The 16,071-nt window shown below is 37.9% G+C and overlaps 1 protein-coding gene across 1 annotated transcript; it reads right to left on the bottom strand.

Annotated features, from left to right (window-relative positions):
• Window positions 1–248: 248 nt before the first annotated feature.
• Window positions 249–14,428, bottom strand: LOC113234416 (pancreatic triacylglycerol lipase-like). The gene is made up of 8 exons (XM_026469726.1): window positions 14,422–14,428; window positions 14,221–14,368; window positions 11,460–11,608; window positions 10,007–10,105; window positions 9,436–9,582; window positions 7,478–7,670; window positions 3,549–3,686; window positions 249–306 (listed from the first exon to the last, which is right to left on the bottom strand). The coding sequence occupies exons 1-8, from the start codon at window positions 14,426–14,428 to the stop codon at window positions 249–251; spliced, it is 939 nt and encodes a 312-aa protein (XP_026325511.1).
• Between the last annotated feature and the right edge of the window lie 1,643 nt (window positions 14,429–16,071).

The following is a 16,071-nucleotide window of genomic DNA, read 5'->3' as shown; positions in this document are numbered from 1 at the left end:
ATGTTACTTAAGTTGTAAATTAAATGAAGAATAAATAAATAAAAAAAGGTAGCAGTAGGTACTTCTCTGTCTCCATGAAGCTAGGTATCCTATCTACAATGCTTAAAGCACCTGCTTTCCCTCGGTGTTGCATTGCCGTTGGACACCCGTAATCACAGAACACTATACTCACAAGGATAGGATGCCCGTAATAGGTGAATAAGATCATAGACAAAACACATCTGCAGTTTTTTTAAAAAATTATTTTATTAATTAATAGAAAATGGTGGTTGTGCATTTGTTCTTAAGAAATACACTCCTCGGGACCTGCAAATAAAGAAATCGTATCCTTGGTACATCGAGTATATAACCAGACATAGAGACGAAATGTCATTTAATTTGTTTGAAAACTTAGAATAATAACGCATAGAATGATAGTTTCATATCAAACGAACTGTCACAAGTGAGGCAAAAATCAAATTCATGTAGGCTAGTTTTAGTAGTAGGTTCATTTTCGGTTTTAGTGAATATTTATATAAAAATACAAGTTGAAACGCGTTACTTCCTCGTGGAATGTGATGTTAGTATCTATTTTATGTTTGTCTGACGTATTTTTACACTCATTTACCGCAAATTTCGTCATTTTTAGCTAAAATTCTTGATCTGTTCGCGGTGCAAGTTGACCTTGAGCACTGACGGCCCGCCCGCTCGTGTAGGCCCATTGAGAGCGCTTCAATTTGCCTCACTTAGCGTGTGCGGACTAGGTTTCTATGCGTTATTATTCTAAGTTTGAAAATTATTCTGCCATATCATTATTGTGACAACTGCGCTCCTATTGGCTAGCCAGAGTTCGAAACAATTAACGGGTGTCAATTGGTTCACTTTAAATCGACCACTTAATTTGAGCTTTGCTGCAATGGACGTATATTGCAAAATTGCGTATTTAAAATTTAACTACCAATGAAATTTGTTTCCGTTTGTTTTGTAATTAGATGTTTTGCTGTTTTTTCCCCACACCACCGAATGGAACAGTATGCCATTGTTAGAGATATTATCTTTATTAAATAAATACACAATATTTTTGGAATATACAGAGACACACAGGTCAGTTGTTGGGCAGTCTTTATTTTAGTGCAAACGAGAGTTGATATTTATTATGTAAATAAAAAAAAAAAAAAATATACTACAGATCATAACTGTAAAAAATTTATTCTTATATTTAAATGGCGATTATTAATAATAGCCTGGAAGTGTACTCAGTCCAACCCTTTATTTCTTCTTCTTTGTTTATTAGTGGCTTGTTCTGTGTCTGTCACAATTCCGCCAATGTCACCTAAGTAGCCTCTACACGGGAGCAACCATTTACTTAACTTTTGACAGCCCGAATTGTAATCAATTAGTGGTGTCCTACTGCGTTTCCGATTCGATTTTTCATAACAATCGATTTTATTTATAAAGAAGTTCCAATAGTGAATGTGAGCGGGTTCCAAAAAGAAGATATTGGAATCGTGCTGTTGCGTTTGACAATTTGTGTATTCTAGAATTAATAATTAATGTTAATGCGGATGATTCCCGTTCATATGGAGAAAAATCCGACGACTCATTATAATAAACAATAAGAATTTGTCATTATTATTTATAATTTATTTCACTTCATTATAAATTATCAGACAGGTACCGAAATTTATCAACTTGAATAATCTTCGATACCTAATACGTTGGCTCGATAAAGAGCACATAGCTTCACTAAAATTAAATATAAAAGAGTCCAGGAAGTATTTATTTTGTCTATGGTTGTATGTCAATAATTGCGGAACTTCCTTAGAGGTAGTCTATGGGAACTTCGGAGGCATGCATAATATGTCAAAAGTTAAATAAGTGGTCGGACGGAATATAGTTTATACTATTATGTAATTAATCGTGGATCTTAATTAATTTCTCTTTTATTAATATAAGAAGTCAGTTTTTTCCTTGTTAACATCTCGGACCCACTTCAGATGTCGCTCCGATTACAATCCGAAAAAATGCTAATATCGCTGCAACACCTAGATAAAATGTTCCCTGTGTCATTTCGGACCTTCATTTCTCGGATTCGGAAGTAATACGAATCCGACGTAGTGTGTAAACGTTTTAACATTCACAAACTGATAATGAATTAAAATTATCTTCTGAACTTTGAGAAATATGCGTAACAATAAATGGCATTGTGTGTTACAAACTAATTTATAACTTCGACCCCCCTACGTAAAGTGTCGTATGTCGAAATTGCCAAGTTTACAGGAGAGCGTTTTAAAGTTCTGAATTCCCTGAAATAAGCAGAACACGTGACTTTAGCATTTGTCAGTTTTATTCCACAAAGCTCATTACTGACATAGAGTATTATAAAATCCTAGATATCGGTTAGATGAACAACCACAATTTATTTTATTCAATATATTAAATGGTTTGTTTCAAGTTCAATGTAATAAAATTACTAGTTTGGAGCGTTCGTTCAATGTCCGAGCAAGGACAAGACGAACTAAGGAACTTCATGATCTAAATGAACTAGAAGACCGACCTAGTTCAGTTGACCGATTGAACTAACTAGGATTCGCTCCCTCTAAGGACCGATTAGGCACAAGTCTATTATTGAATAGTAGATACCTAAACCATTTCATCTAAAAACACAGTTTTTCCCGCGTCTCCTCCGGTGACTCGACTTAATACCTTCTACAGCGCATCAATCGACAAAAGCACAATGCTCGCGCGAATATCTTAATAAGGCACTTCGTTTAGAGTGGTTACACACAGCAGCGAAGCGAAACGCGCGATTGCATCGCTACACTTACTTATAATCGCATATAATGCCGGATTCACAGGTCTTCCACTTGCGTTTTTCACTTGCTTGCGTAGCGCAAGTAGGACTGCTCACGAGTCGCCCGTTTGCGCCGGCCACTTGCTTTACGTTGGATTTCTTTGCGTTGCCTGAGTTTGATATCTAGCAAGCTTGATATTTCCACGCAAGCAACAGGGAACGTTTGCGGAGGACAGCACCACTGGTCAATCACAGAGCGTTCACGCGTCCAGTACAACGCTAAGCGGAAGACTCGTGGACGCCTTTGCGCGGAAGGCAGCAAGCCAATGCAAGCAAGCGAAAAACACGAGTGAAAAACTCATGAACCTAATAATAATCCCAAGTGTAGCAACGCAATCGCACGTTTGTATCGTTGCAGTCTCGCGCATGCCGCGACACGCATGACGGTGAATTAGGTACTGCATTATCAATTGTTTTAATTCAGTATTCAGTAGCAATTGTTTTAATTTTTTTTTTATTCTTTTATTATTATTATATCATTGTTTATTTTAAATTCTCGCTTCTCCGAGGGCCTAAAAGATTAATTTTGAGTTGTTATTATTATTATTATTGTCATTGTTATCGTTATAGTTATTGTTGTCGTTATTATTATTAACAGTTTTCTTTCTTTCTTTCTTTCTTGCATCGCGTTTACATCACTGCTAAAATTCGCCGTGTGTAACAGTTCTTATATGTCAAGTGATAAAGGACGACGCGAAGTGCTCCATGTGCTTACCCGGTTTTTGGTTTAACCCCTCCCATATTAAGACGTCCATTTAAGCTACAGGCTCCCAACATAGCGTGTGCGTAGGTGCGACACTCTGTTCCACTGAACCCTCCTGTTTTCACTGATTCTGCCATGTAGTGGAAACATCTGGAACAAATTCTTCCTTTATAATAATTCCTTTATACAAGGCAGCATAGCCTACCCCTCCGCTCTCGCCCGGGCAGTCGCTTGGCAACTGTAGGAACTCGCGCGTGTTACGTATAAGAAACGCTAATTTACCAGCTTCGTCAGCCCTGCCAAGCTGCCGCGACAGCACCCATCTAAGTAGGACAAACGGCATGCCAACACATACTGCCGTCCTTATCATAAAGAACGTAATTGAAATTTTTATCGATATTGAGTTATTAACATATCGCACTGTTAATACAACAGTGTATTAACTCAAAAAGTGGACTTTCTCAGAATCGATGAAAAACTAACTACTCACTTCCCGCAAAAAATGATTAAAATGTATGTATATGTTATAGTTTATTATAGACACTTAAATAATTTCTCAAATATATTTAAAAATAAAATGGAAAAAATAATTTCAAGTTTTTGAATAAGGATTATATTGGCCAGAACTAGCTCCCATAAAGTGCGTCCCATTTTGAGTTAAGTAGATATCTTTTGATTGTTTCTTACAATATTCTACCGACGGTTTTCAACCGCCTATAAGCAGTTTTTTTATATCTTATTTAGTTTCTGTATTATTGTTAAGTCAATTCAGGGTAATTGACATTTTTCAAAGAAATAAAAATTTTGGTTCCAATGTGTCGAAAGTTACCAAAATGCGTTTATGACAAGTAGGGCAACATATCTGACAACACTCTGTAACTTCTCTAAATTACATATTTTAAGTTAGAATAGGTTGATTGTAATTTTGAATTCCATGTATTTAGGTTAGCACAAGAAATAATTTTTTTTTTAAGAAATCTCGTCTCAGTCAGCCAATTCGCGCACACTCTTGTGGAGAAAATTTTAATTAATTCCGTTTTGAAAAAAATTCGACGTAAGTTCATTCGTTTTGATCAACCTTACTTTCTTTATATATTATAGCTACGATTATATTCAATTACTTCTATGATCAAAAAGGCAAAGCGGCTTGAGTAAAGCGTAGCCGCCATATGAATATGAAATGTGAAATAGCAAAGTTGTTTCTTTAGATGGTGTAGATAAACGAAATACAACTAAGGCATCGTGAAGCAAGGCGTCAATGGCGTGTGCTATAAAATAATTCAAAGAAAATAAGGCTTCTAAGAATCCAAAAAGTATCAAAGCTTTTAAATTTGCATTGAATTGATATTCAATTATTTTATGTGAAGTTACTTCACAAATTTGTTATAATTATGAATAAAAAGATTGAACACTCAGAAAAAATTCCCTCGATCGGACAGGATTCGAACCGACGTCTTCTAGCATACTTTGCCAGACTCTACACCAACTAAGCCACGGAACGAACCAGCGGACCTCACGAATGTTTCAATTGTGCTTATTGTCGTCTTTGTATTTGGTTATTCGACGACTTTTTAGCCGTAGCTTTTATAAATGTAACAAACCACTCGGGTTGAAGTCTAACCGAAGAGTGAGACATAGTCTCATTCATCTCAATCGAAATCATACGTTCAGAACGGTAATTCTACAGAGTACTTATACAGGAGGGCGTAAACACATTTTGATATCCTAATTCATGACACCCCCACTATATCAAAATGTCTAGATCAATTACAAATTAAACTACTTAGGCACTAGTCCTAACATGAGCAGAAATCTACAATGCTTAGTTACATTAAGACTCTTAGTCCGCAGATCCGCAGGCTAAACTGCTGTAGGTACGTATAAAGTTTTAATTAACTTGTCAGCTACACTTTCTCTACAAAAATGATAACGCACGTCAATGTGTTTAGACCTCTTATGAAAAACAGGATTGGTTAGCAACTTCTGAGCACTTCGGTTATCATTATACAGAGTAACAGTATACATATCACTAGTTATTTCAAACTGCAAATTTCTCAAGTAAATGGCTTCTTTACAGGCCTCGGAAATACTCATGTATTCCGCTTAAGTACTGGACAATGCAACCGTTTTTTGTTTCTTACTCTCCCATGAAATCGCACCTCCAGAAAACATAAAATTAAATCCTATATAAGACCTCCTATCCCCTATATCATGTGCCCAGTCAGCATCTACAAAGCCTTCAATTTCCTTTGATATCCTAATTAATGACAGTAGCGCCATCTATAAGAAATCTATGAGAGTATTTCGTCACCCAGTTAGATACCTTTATAGCTACCAAATACCAGGTATCAAATTTTGTTTTACTTATTTGTTTTTATTATTTTTATTTTAGTTATCAAGTTTTGTTTTATTTTGTGTTCTGAAGATGTTTTTGTACGAGTAGATTTCTGTTGATAACTACATAGGTAACCAAATTAAGTTTCTATCACATTTCGTATTGCAATTAATTCCTTCCACAATTATTATTTTCCGCAGAACTTTAGGTGTCCGCTTTCCCTGAAACCTATTAACCACTTTCGATCTTATTTATATATTTACATCACATTGGCTTTCACGTTACAATTTTTTTTTAATTAAATGAACTTGCTCTGGAGCAAAGATACGATCTACGATGGAACGAGCTTGCCCAGAAGATGCCTATTCAGTCGCACCTAAAAAATACCCGGGTCGTATGAATTCGGAAATACAGTCGCAGGCAGGGAATTCTATTCCTAGGCTGTGCGCAAAATAAAAGATAATGAAAAGCGCTTAGTCCGCCTGAAGGGAATATCGACCAAGTAAGGTCCCGCCATACGTCTGGATGTCCGATGGTAAAAGGCTGAATGAGCTGATGGAGCATAACATCATCATGGACACACTCACCGAAATATATGTAACTAATAAAAAACCACATTAAAAAATTACATTAAATACTACAGCAATTAGTGTCAGGATCGTAACTAATGTCTACAAGGTTAAGGTAACCGCTTGAAGCTAACCACCCCACGTTCCGCGGTTTAGGCTATGGTCCGCCACGCTGACCCAATGCAGGTTGGAGACGTCACATATTTTCCAAGGTTTGTGAACCTTCTACGACGTGCAATTTTCATTACGATGTTTTCCTTCTCATGGTCAATTTAAATTTATGTTTTTCTTATGACACCAAGTCACAAGAGACTGAGGCATAAGTTGACAAGTTCCATGTGCCTGTAATTTCACTAACACCCTTACCCTTGGAACCCGGAAAGCAGTAATGTGACTATTATTGCTTGGCAGCTGAAATAGGTAAGGCAGTACTTCCCTGGACGAACTCTTTCACAAGGAGCTTCATTGCTAAAGCTACGCTATTCAGATCCGAGAAAATAGATTCATTTTGAAAAATAATACTTGTCTTTTTATTGCCTTTTCTTTTATGGGGAGGAGATCTTTATGGATACTCCTGGGTCCAGATAGGCTTAGGGGTTATGTGGGGACTCTCCCCCCAGACTGGGGGCTTACTTCACTAAAACCCCCCCGAGTTTACTTCTTGCCGGTTGAGTCGGCGCCGTGAGATCAGTGAGCATTAACCACGACGTTATTTTTATTGCCTGTCTATTAACTGCCTCCGTGGCCGAACGGATACCATGCTGGTCTGCCACGCAGACCTCCTCAGTTCGATTACCGGGCCGGGAGAAATATTTGTATGGCTTACATTTATTTCTCTCGTGAGTTGGGTGTGATTTGTGTTTGTCTATGTGTGTGTCCATGGCACCCGCGACACTGGGTTTTTCCTAGTGCCTATGTTGAGCGTGTGCGTTATTATTATTATTATTATTACTTACTTGAACGATCTTTTTCACACACTTTTTAAAACATTTATCATGACAACTAGGAAAGATAACTATAACTTCGGACCCTGATACCTATCATGATCACAATTCTGTCCGTCGCAACCAGCCATATTGATTCCTCCATTTGGATAAAAGTCCACGTGGCCCAGCGGAGTGAGATACCCTGATACCCCTGCATTGGTGTGGATCACTTCAGTGTACTGCCCGTCGTTGGCCTGGAACTTGTGGGGGTTGAGGATCCAGAGAGGGTAGGCTGGATCTAGAGCTGGAAGAAATTATATCAGAGTATTAACCACAGACCAAATTAGTTTTAACTAATGTCAGAGATAAAAAAAAAACACTCTCCGTCCCTGCCTAGCTTTAGATTACTGATGAAATGGAAGTGTCGTAAGGAAACAGATGTTAAAATTAAAGCTTAGAGGAAACGGAAGCGGATGCGGAGGCAGAGAACAAAAACGTAACGAGAATGGACACTCTCCGCTCTTCCCTATCCTTAGACACCGCACCACGCCCCGCACATTGATTGACTGAACAACAACAAGGCTGTCGGAGAGCCGTTTTCGCGCTAAGATGGCTTTTATATTTGTACATAGTTTTCATTTATTCATTACTTTATTGTGCGTTAGTACATAACATCATTGTACGTTACTATTTATAACGATAGTGAGTTCAATTGTACTGTGTAGGGTTGTTTATCGTCAGGTAAACGGGATAAAAAAGAAGTCGCTTTCGATTTCCGAAAGATGTAACGAGATCATTGACTTACAAATAAATGGACGACGGGTCTAATACAAAAACCACGAAAAAAATGTCCCAAGTCAACCTATTCCAAATTTAAATTGTAATGTCATCGCAGTATCGCGCTGTCAGTAGAACAAATGAAGACTAAAGCGGAGATTGGCGCTCTGTATACGATTTTAGCGCCTTACAAGCGCGGACACTTTTTAGCGCGGACCCGACGTCCATATAATTGTAAGTCAGTGAACGAGATATATAAAAAAATATATGTCTGAGACTTATTCAGTTATTGTTTTTTTCATTTATTTACTTTAGAGTAATAATCGTATACAATACATAGTTCAACTGATTTAAAAAAAAAATTGGTATATCTAAATTACCTATTGAATACAGCGGTTTTCTCATTGACTTACAATTATATGGACGTCGGGTCCGCGCTAAAAAGTGTCCGCACTTGTAAGGCGCTAAAATCGTATACAGAGCGCGACACTCCGCTTTAGTCTTCATTTGTTCTACTGACAGCGCGATACTGCGATGACATAACAATTTAAATTTCGAATAGGTTGACTTGGGACATTTTTTTCGTGGTTTTTGTATTAGACCCGTCGTCCATTTATTTGTAAGTCAATGGGTTTTCTTGTAAAATTTCGAGGTAAGGAGTCGTGTTTTTACACCGTATACTAATCAGTGCATATCTTCAATTTAACTGTATATTTTGTAAAGTGATTGACTCAACACGTTCACTGTTCACTGTTATGCTAAATCAACCAAATCAATTGTTTTTTTGTTTTTTTTTTTATTTTTTTATACATGACAGGCAAATGACTCAACTCCACCTGATGTTAAGTGGAAAGTGGTATCCAAACGCGAAGGAACCTAGTGCAGCGATGGAACCCTCACTGCACTAGCCACCTCCACCCTGCCCGCCTACAATATGCCTCTTCACGCCTCGTTTGAAGGACCCCATATCATAAGAGGGAGGGAAGACATGTGCCGGAAGGGAGTTCCATTTGTCAACCGTGCGGCAAAGAAAGGATCCACCGAACCTTTTAGTACGCGATGGAATGCGGCAGGTAGTGAAACGGTGACTACGAAGGCCAGCACGCGTGCTTCTGAGCAGGAACGGGGAAGGGGGGATGAGGTTGAACAGCTCTTCAGAGCACTCACCATGGTACATGCGGTAAAAGGCGCTAAGCGATGCAACATCTCTACGCAGTTGCAGAGGTTCAAGGCGTGATGAGATGTTTTTATAAGTCAATTGCTTACATAAGAAATAAAGATTATTTACTTACCAGTAATGTACGGGATAGATCCATTGAGGTTTCTCCCAATAATGCCAGCTTGATGCCCTCCGAGACTATGCCCCACTATATGGTAGTCGGAGAAGAATGCCCCGGTCTCCCTATTCAACCAGGTGATGAATCGTGACACGCCCTCGCCTGGAATCATGAATTAAATAAATAAATATAGTTAATAACGCACTCTCACAGCCACGTGTCATGGACCCACACATAGATAACCACAAATTACACCCAAACTCACGAGAGAAGTAAATGAAAAAGACATTCTTTTTAAAAATTAATCTATGTTTTGGGTCTAAATACCTTATATTTAGTAATAAAACCCCTTGTGAAAGAGTTCGTCCTGGGAAGTGCTGCCACCTGACCTATTTCTGCCGCCAAGCAGGAATGTGTTCCAGTTTATAAGGGTAAGGGTGCTGGTGAAATTACGGGCTCATGGGACCTTTGCGTATTAAAGCTCTGAGTGGCACTGCAACTGTTATGGATAGGCGTGTCGCTTACTATCAGGCTATTGCTCGTCCCGTCACTAGATATTTAAGAAAAAAAAAACAAGAATTCTTACCCGAAATTACAGTATTAATAACTGACGTAACGTAGTTTTCACCTGCGCCTGCGTTCCAGTCGACCACGATTACGTTCACGTCCTCGGCGTTGAGAAAGGCTGAAAACATACGGGATCTCGTTTCGTCCGTTGCACTGTGTTTTACGATATCACACTGTTAATACAATAGTGTATTAACTCAAAAAGTGTATTTTTCAGAATCGACGAAAATCGAATACTCCGTGAAAGATCATTAAAATTTATGCACAGGGTAAAATTTATTACTGACATCATTGACTTACGAATAAATGGACGACGGGTCTAATACAAAAACCACGAAAAAAATGTCCCAAGTCAACCTATTTAAACGTAGTGACATGTAAAGGAATATGAAAAAGCTTTTTAATTGTAATGTCATCGCAGTACTGTCTAATTTTGCTTGCTTCGCTGTCAGTCAAACAAACGAAGACTAAAGCGTGAATGACGCTCTGTATACGATTTTAACGCCCTATAAGTTCGGACACTTTTTAGCGTGGACCCGACGTCCATATAATTGTAAGTCAATGACTGACATCTAAACAATTTCCTACTGGCCTAATTCTTTAAAAATAAAAGGGAAGAAATAATTTCATATTTTTGAGCTAGGACTGTAAGTTTTAGCCAGAACTAGCACACAGAAAAATTTTCTCATATTGAGTTAAGTAGATATCTTTTAATTGTTTCTTACAATATTCTAACGGCGGTTTTATTGACGTGTTCAAATTCATCATTAAATGTCATTGACTTACAATTATATGGACGTCGGGTCCACGCTAAAAAGTGTCCGAACTTATAGGGCGTTAAAATCGTATACAGAGCGTTATTATAAAAATAAATAAATAAAATAAAATAAAATAAAATAAAATAAAAATAAAATAAAATAAAATAAAAATAAAATTTTTTCACGCTCTAGTCTTCGTTTGTTCGACTGACAGCGAAGCAAGCAAAATTAGACAGTACTGCGATGACTTTACAATTTAAATTCAACGTTTTAGCTTTGTCATATTCCTTTATATGTCACTACGTTTAAATAGGTTGACTTGGGACATTTTTTTCGTGGTTATTGTATTAGACCCGTCGTCCATTTATTTGTAAGTCAATGTCAAAAGTCATCAAATTGTGGTGTCAGTAATGATTTAATCCTGAAATTAACATATTTTGACTTACAACACTATTGTATTATTAGTACCATATATGTAGCGTAGTTTATATAGATAATTCAGACTTTTTTTCAAATGCGGTAGCACCCCCTGGACAGCATCAACGACCCCAATTGCTTCCGAGGCCCCTGACGCCCCCTTAGGACGATAGGGATTACTTTGGAAAACTATGCTTTAGACGATAACGGCCTTGATGACTCCAGTGTATTCCAACTCTAGGTACATAAAGGAGGTAGTATCAGTTGTCTGGCCTAGGTTATTACTGCTGTACTCACCCGGTACTAAAACAATATTGGATCTATCAGTGACAGATCCAAGCCAGCCATGGACGAGGACCACGGTCCGGCGGCGTGGATCGAAATCTGTCTGGGAGAGAAGAGATGGAACGCCCAAGAGGAGGGGGTAGCCAGTATTCGGGTGTGATCTGAAACAGAGATAGATTAAATCTAAGAAATTTAAAAGTGAAGCTTTTTAAGCTTTAAAACTGAACTGATTGTCACGTTATTATACCACAGATTACTTAATCTAGGTATGCATTGAGTACCAGAATGACAACCAGAATTGGAGACGAAATAAGGGCTATCCATCCCTGGCAACTCATCAGGCAAATGGGCCTTATATCACTTTTAAATATCTACTTTTGTTTGCATCACAAATTAGAAAACTGAAATAGTGAACGCCAACAACTGACCTGTGTATAGGTACGCCTCCGCATATTCCAAATTTATTCTGTATATTTATTGTAATAAAGATAATACATCTAACTATGGGGGCTGTTCCATTTGGTGGTACGGGAAAAACTACAATACATAACGAGTTCTTAGGTTTTCGCGATTGTTACACATAGGAAATGAAACTATTTTTCCGGATTTAAATCGCGTATATTTGTTTTTTCAAACAAACCGACGTTTCGGACCCTTTACAGGTCCCATGGTCACGATTGACTAAGACAGCAAAACATCTAATTACAAAACAAACGGAATCAAATTTCATCGGTAATAAAATATTAAATATGTCATTTTGCAATTTTCGTCCATTATAGCATAGCTCAAGTTAACTGGTCGGTTTGAAGTGAAACAATTAACGACACCGGTCAATACTTTCGAATTCGGGCTGGCCAATCGGAGCACAGTTGTCACCATAATGATTTGGCAGAATAGTTTTCAAACATATTAAATGACATTTCGTCTCTATTTCTGGTTATATACTCGATGTTACTACGTAACAAATACATCAACTCTCATACATAGGTGATGTCAGTACGGAGAACTAAAAAACCGACTTCAAAAGTTCGTGAAATTATATCTATTGTCCAGTACTGAGGTATCCTTTTTTCTATAAAAAAATAATCATTAAAGTCGGTTCACAAATAACATGCTGAAGGCGCTGGTGCGAGTTCGGCCGTATCGAAAAATTTTTTCTCAATGACCGATCTTTGTTTTAAAAATAATTATTGAAACCACGCGCGGGCGTGTGAATGGTCGATATTAAAAGTAGATACGTGACCAGGTTTTATTGTCATTGGTTGTGTTGTTACCGCGCTGAAGTGTGGTTAGACGAGAACAAAATAGACACGTGAGCGTGATTATTTCTTATTGGATCTCAATGAAAAATCCCACACTTTTACCAGTTCTAGTCGTTTTGGGGATTAGAAGATCAACCAGATAGCAAGTGAGTTACAACCCTATCAACCCGCTCGGGTTTTGATCGGGTTTTTGCCCATAGTGTGGGTGGAAACGGCTAATACGGAATTTGGTATAATTGCATACTTCAAAATCTAGTGCATCTGATCTAACGATTTTTTGTATCGATTTATTTTAATGAGATTTTCAAACGAATCGATTCATTAGAAAGGCAAATCGAATCGTCTACATTAGAAAGCAATAAACATTTTTTAATAATATCATTAAATTTCTATTTACAATAAATATTTAGTTGTCAATAATTTTTGTCCTCTATTTCGGGCCTTAGAAGAAAAATAAATAACTATTAATATTATTCCTCTTTGTATGAAATGCTGGTAAAACTGCAATTAATTGTTTGTGACATCAGTATCGTTTATTTAAATTTTATTTTAATTGCTTGTTATCTTTAAAGCATATATTAAGATTATCATTACCTGACTTTAAAACTTACATCAAAAGTATTGTAATTGCAAAGTCTTATAACAAAATTGAAGACTACGTGTTAGACAAAGATGTGTGGATATACGAAATGGGTTTAAATTCCACACAAATTTGATTCAAATTGTATTCCATATCATTTAAATTTATTTGAAAAACGCAAATCCCTAGAGTTTCTTGCTCGTTCTTCTCAGGGAAGTCAGCACAGTGAACGAGCAGGTTAAATAATGACGGTTTCAAACAACGATATGTAAGTAATAGCTTACTAGACGCGGCATCCCATACACACTCTTAGGCTTAACTCACACTGGCGCAGAGTCGAATAGTCGCGTCGCGTCCTGTTTTTCAAATCCACGGTCGGCGTCTGACGCCTCACGCCGCCCAAGTGACGCGCATCGACGCGCGAGAGAAATAGAGACGTAATGTCATTAAATTTGTTTCAGAACTATTCTGCCATATCATTAAGGTGACAACTGCACTCCGATTGGCTAGCCCGAATTCGAAACAATTGACGGGTGTAGTTAATAATTTGACTTCAAATCGAACAGTTTAACTTGAGCATTGCTATAATGGACGAAAACTGAAAAATTACTTATTTAATATTTAATTACCGAAGAAACGTGATTCCGTTTGTTTTTTAATTAGATGTTTTGCTGTTTTTCCTATACCACCCAATGGAACAGCCCCCCATAGTTAGAGATATTATCTTTATTACAATAAATACATAATATTTTTGGAATAAACGGAGGCGTATACACAGGTCAGTTGTTGGCGCTGTACTATTTCAGTGCAAACGAGAGTTGATATTTAAAAGTGATATAAGGCCCATTTGCCTGATGAGTTGCCAGGGATGGATGGCCCTTACTTCGTCTCTATTTCTGGTTATATACTCGATGTAGACTCCAAAACTTACCGAGTAAATACATAATAAATATTATCTCGATCCGGGTTATATCTGGCAACAGTAAAGTCAACGGCTTGGACTCCAGTGTTGTTTACCGGCGGACTTGAGTGTTGGACGGACGGAAGGTTTACTGGCTTAAGATGTTCTGGTGGAATAGCTGGAAAAAAAGCTTCTATTTATAACAATAATAATAACATATTTAAAGCGTACTGTACATCGTTGTATTCTTGCAGTCTATGGAGCAGGTTCGCACAACGATCCCACGATGCTTTGCGGGTCTAATACAACGACGCATTTAGGGTGCTTTTACTTCTTCCACGACGCTGTAGCGCTTCGGGAATGATCGCGGTCGCAAATGTCGACGGATTCGGCGCGACGTTGCGCAAGCGCTGCAGCGCGTCGATGCGCAGAATGCGCGCCAGCCGTCACAGACTCCTGTCTGTTGTAGCTGACAGGTGGGACAGTAGCCTATTAAGGCACTGGTCTTCTCTCCATTTAAGTTTAGGTACTAACATAGTTATTATTTAAAGTTCGTTTTGTAATACTAACACCCTATGGATCAACGTTGTCCGAAATAAATGCATTTTATTTTATTTTTATTTTATTTTTATGGTATTCACTCTTTCACAAAACTCCTTGTAAAGGAGTTCATCCAGGGAAGTAAGTACTGCCACTGAAAGTACACGTTTCTGCTAGCAAGCTGTAATACGAGCGTTACTGCGTTCCAGTTTTGACGGATACGGGTGCTGGTAAAGCTATAGGCACATGGGACTTGTCAATTTTATGTAATTCATGTTATTTTACTTTATGTTATAATTATAATAACTGCCTCTGTGGCCGAACGGTTACCATGCCGGACTGCCACGCAGAGATCCCAGGTTCGATCCCCGGGCCGGGTGAAATATTTGTATGGCCTACATTTATTTCTCTCGTGAGTTTGGGTGTAATTTGTGGTTGTCTATGTGTGTCCATGGCACCCGCGATACAGGGTTTCCCTAGTGCGGGGCTATGTTGAGTGTGTGCGTTATTATTATTATTATTATTAATAACAATAATCTCTTCATTTTTGTACCGACTCGTTTTTGCATAATATTAATGTACGTTGAACTTTTATTTGGTAATAATAACTAATAAATTGTTGAAAAATTGTTGAAATAATAACACAACACACTCATAGCCTCGCACTAGGGAAGTCCTGTATCGCGGGTGCCATGGACACACACATTACACAACCACAAAATACACCCAAACTCACGAGATAAATAAATATACGCCATACACATATTTCTCCTGGCCTGGGAATCGAACCCATCCGGCATGGTAACCGTTCGGCCACTGAGGAGTTATGGTAATGGCTGCAATGGCAGTGAGTCAGATCTTTTTATTTTTATTGAAAACCAACAGCGTTTGCAATATCATAAATATACAAAGTAAAACTTAAAATAGTACAGCCAATAACAGGTTTTCTAGAATAAAATTTATTATTACCTATACAACACTACAAAAGCATCAGTTAGTAGTTAATGCTTCTGATCTTCCCCAAAAACGTGGTTGGTGTGTAGTCGTGTCGGTGTGTGTGTGTATCTAGCCTTGATAGAATCTTTGGAATTAAAGATACTGACTTGTAGTAACTCTGAATTGAAATTTCTGACATCGGCTGGTTACAACTTGGAGACGGTCATCGCCCGAAGCTGCCACCGGACATTCTTTGTGATAAAAGTGCTAAGTTTCAATATCACTTGCCAGTTTTTTGTCTTGCGCCACCATAATTAGAAATTGTTTACGGTACTGCGATTACAATGGCGCAAGACAAAAAACACACTCATCATTTGTCGACCTCGGTGGCCCAAGACTTTGCAC

This window comes from Hyposmocoma kahamanoa, unplaced genomic scaffold, assembly GCF_003589595.1.
Source record: "Hyposmocoma kahamanoa isolate Upper Pololo Valley unplaced genomic scaffold, ASM358959v1 84, whole genome shotgun sequence".
In the NCBI taxonomy this organism is placed as follows: Eukaryota; Metazoa; Arthropoda; class Insecta; order Lepidoptera; family Cosmopterigidae; genus Hyposmocoma; species Hyposmocoma kahamanoa.
Note: the sequence above shows the minus strand (reverse complement) of the source record. Positions and strands in the feature narration are given on the sequence as shown.

What these genes read in the sequence shown, in the direction of transcription:
- LOC113234416 (XM_026469726.1), bottom strand. An exon ending in CAATATTGTTTTAGTACCGG is followed by an intron (nt 10,106 to 11,459) that starts GTGAGTACAGCA and finishes GTATGTTTTCAG; the next exon opens with CCTTTCTCAACGCCGAGGAC. An exon ending in GGGGTTAAACCAAAAACCGG is followed by an intron (nt 307 to 3,548) that starts GTAAGCACATGG and finishes CTTTATTTGCAG; the next exon opens with GTCCCGAGGAGTGTATTTCT.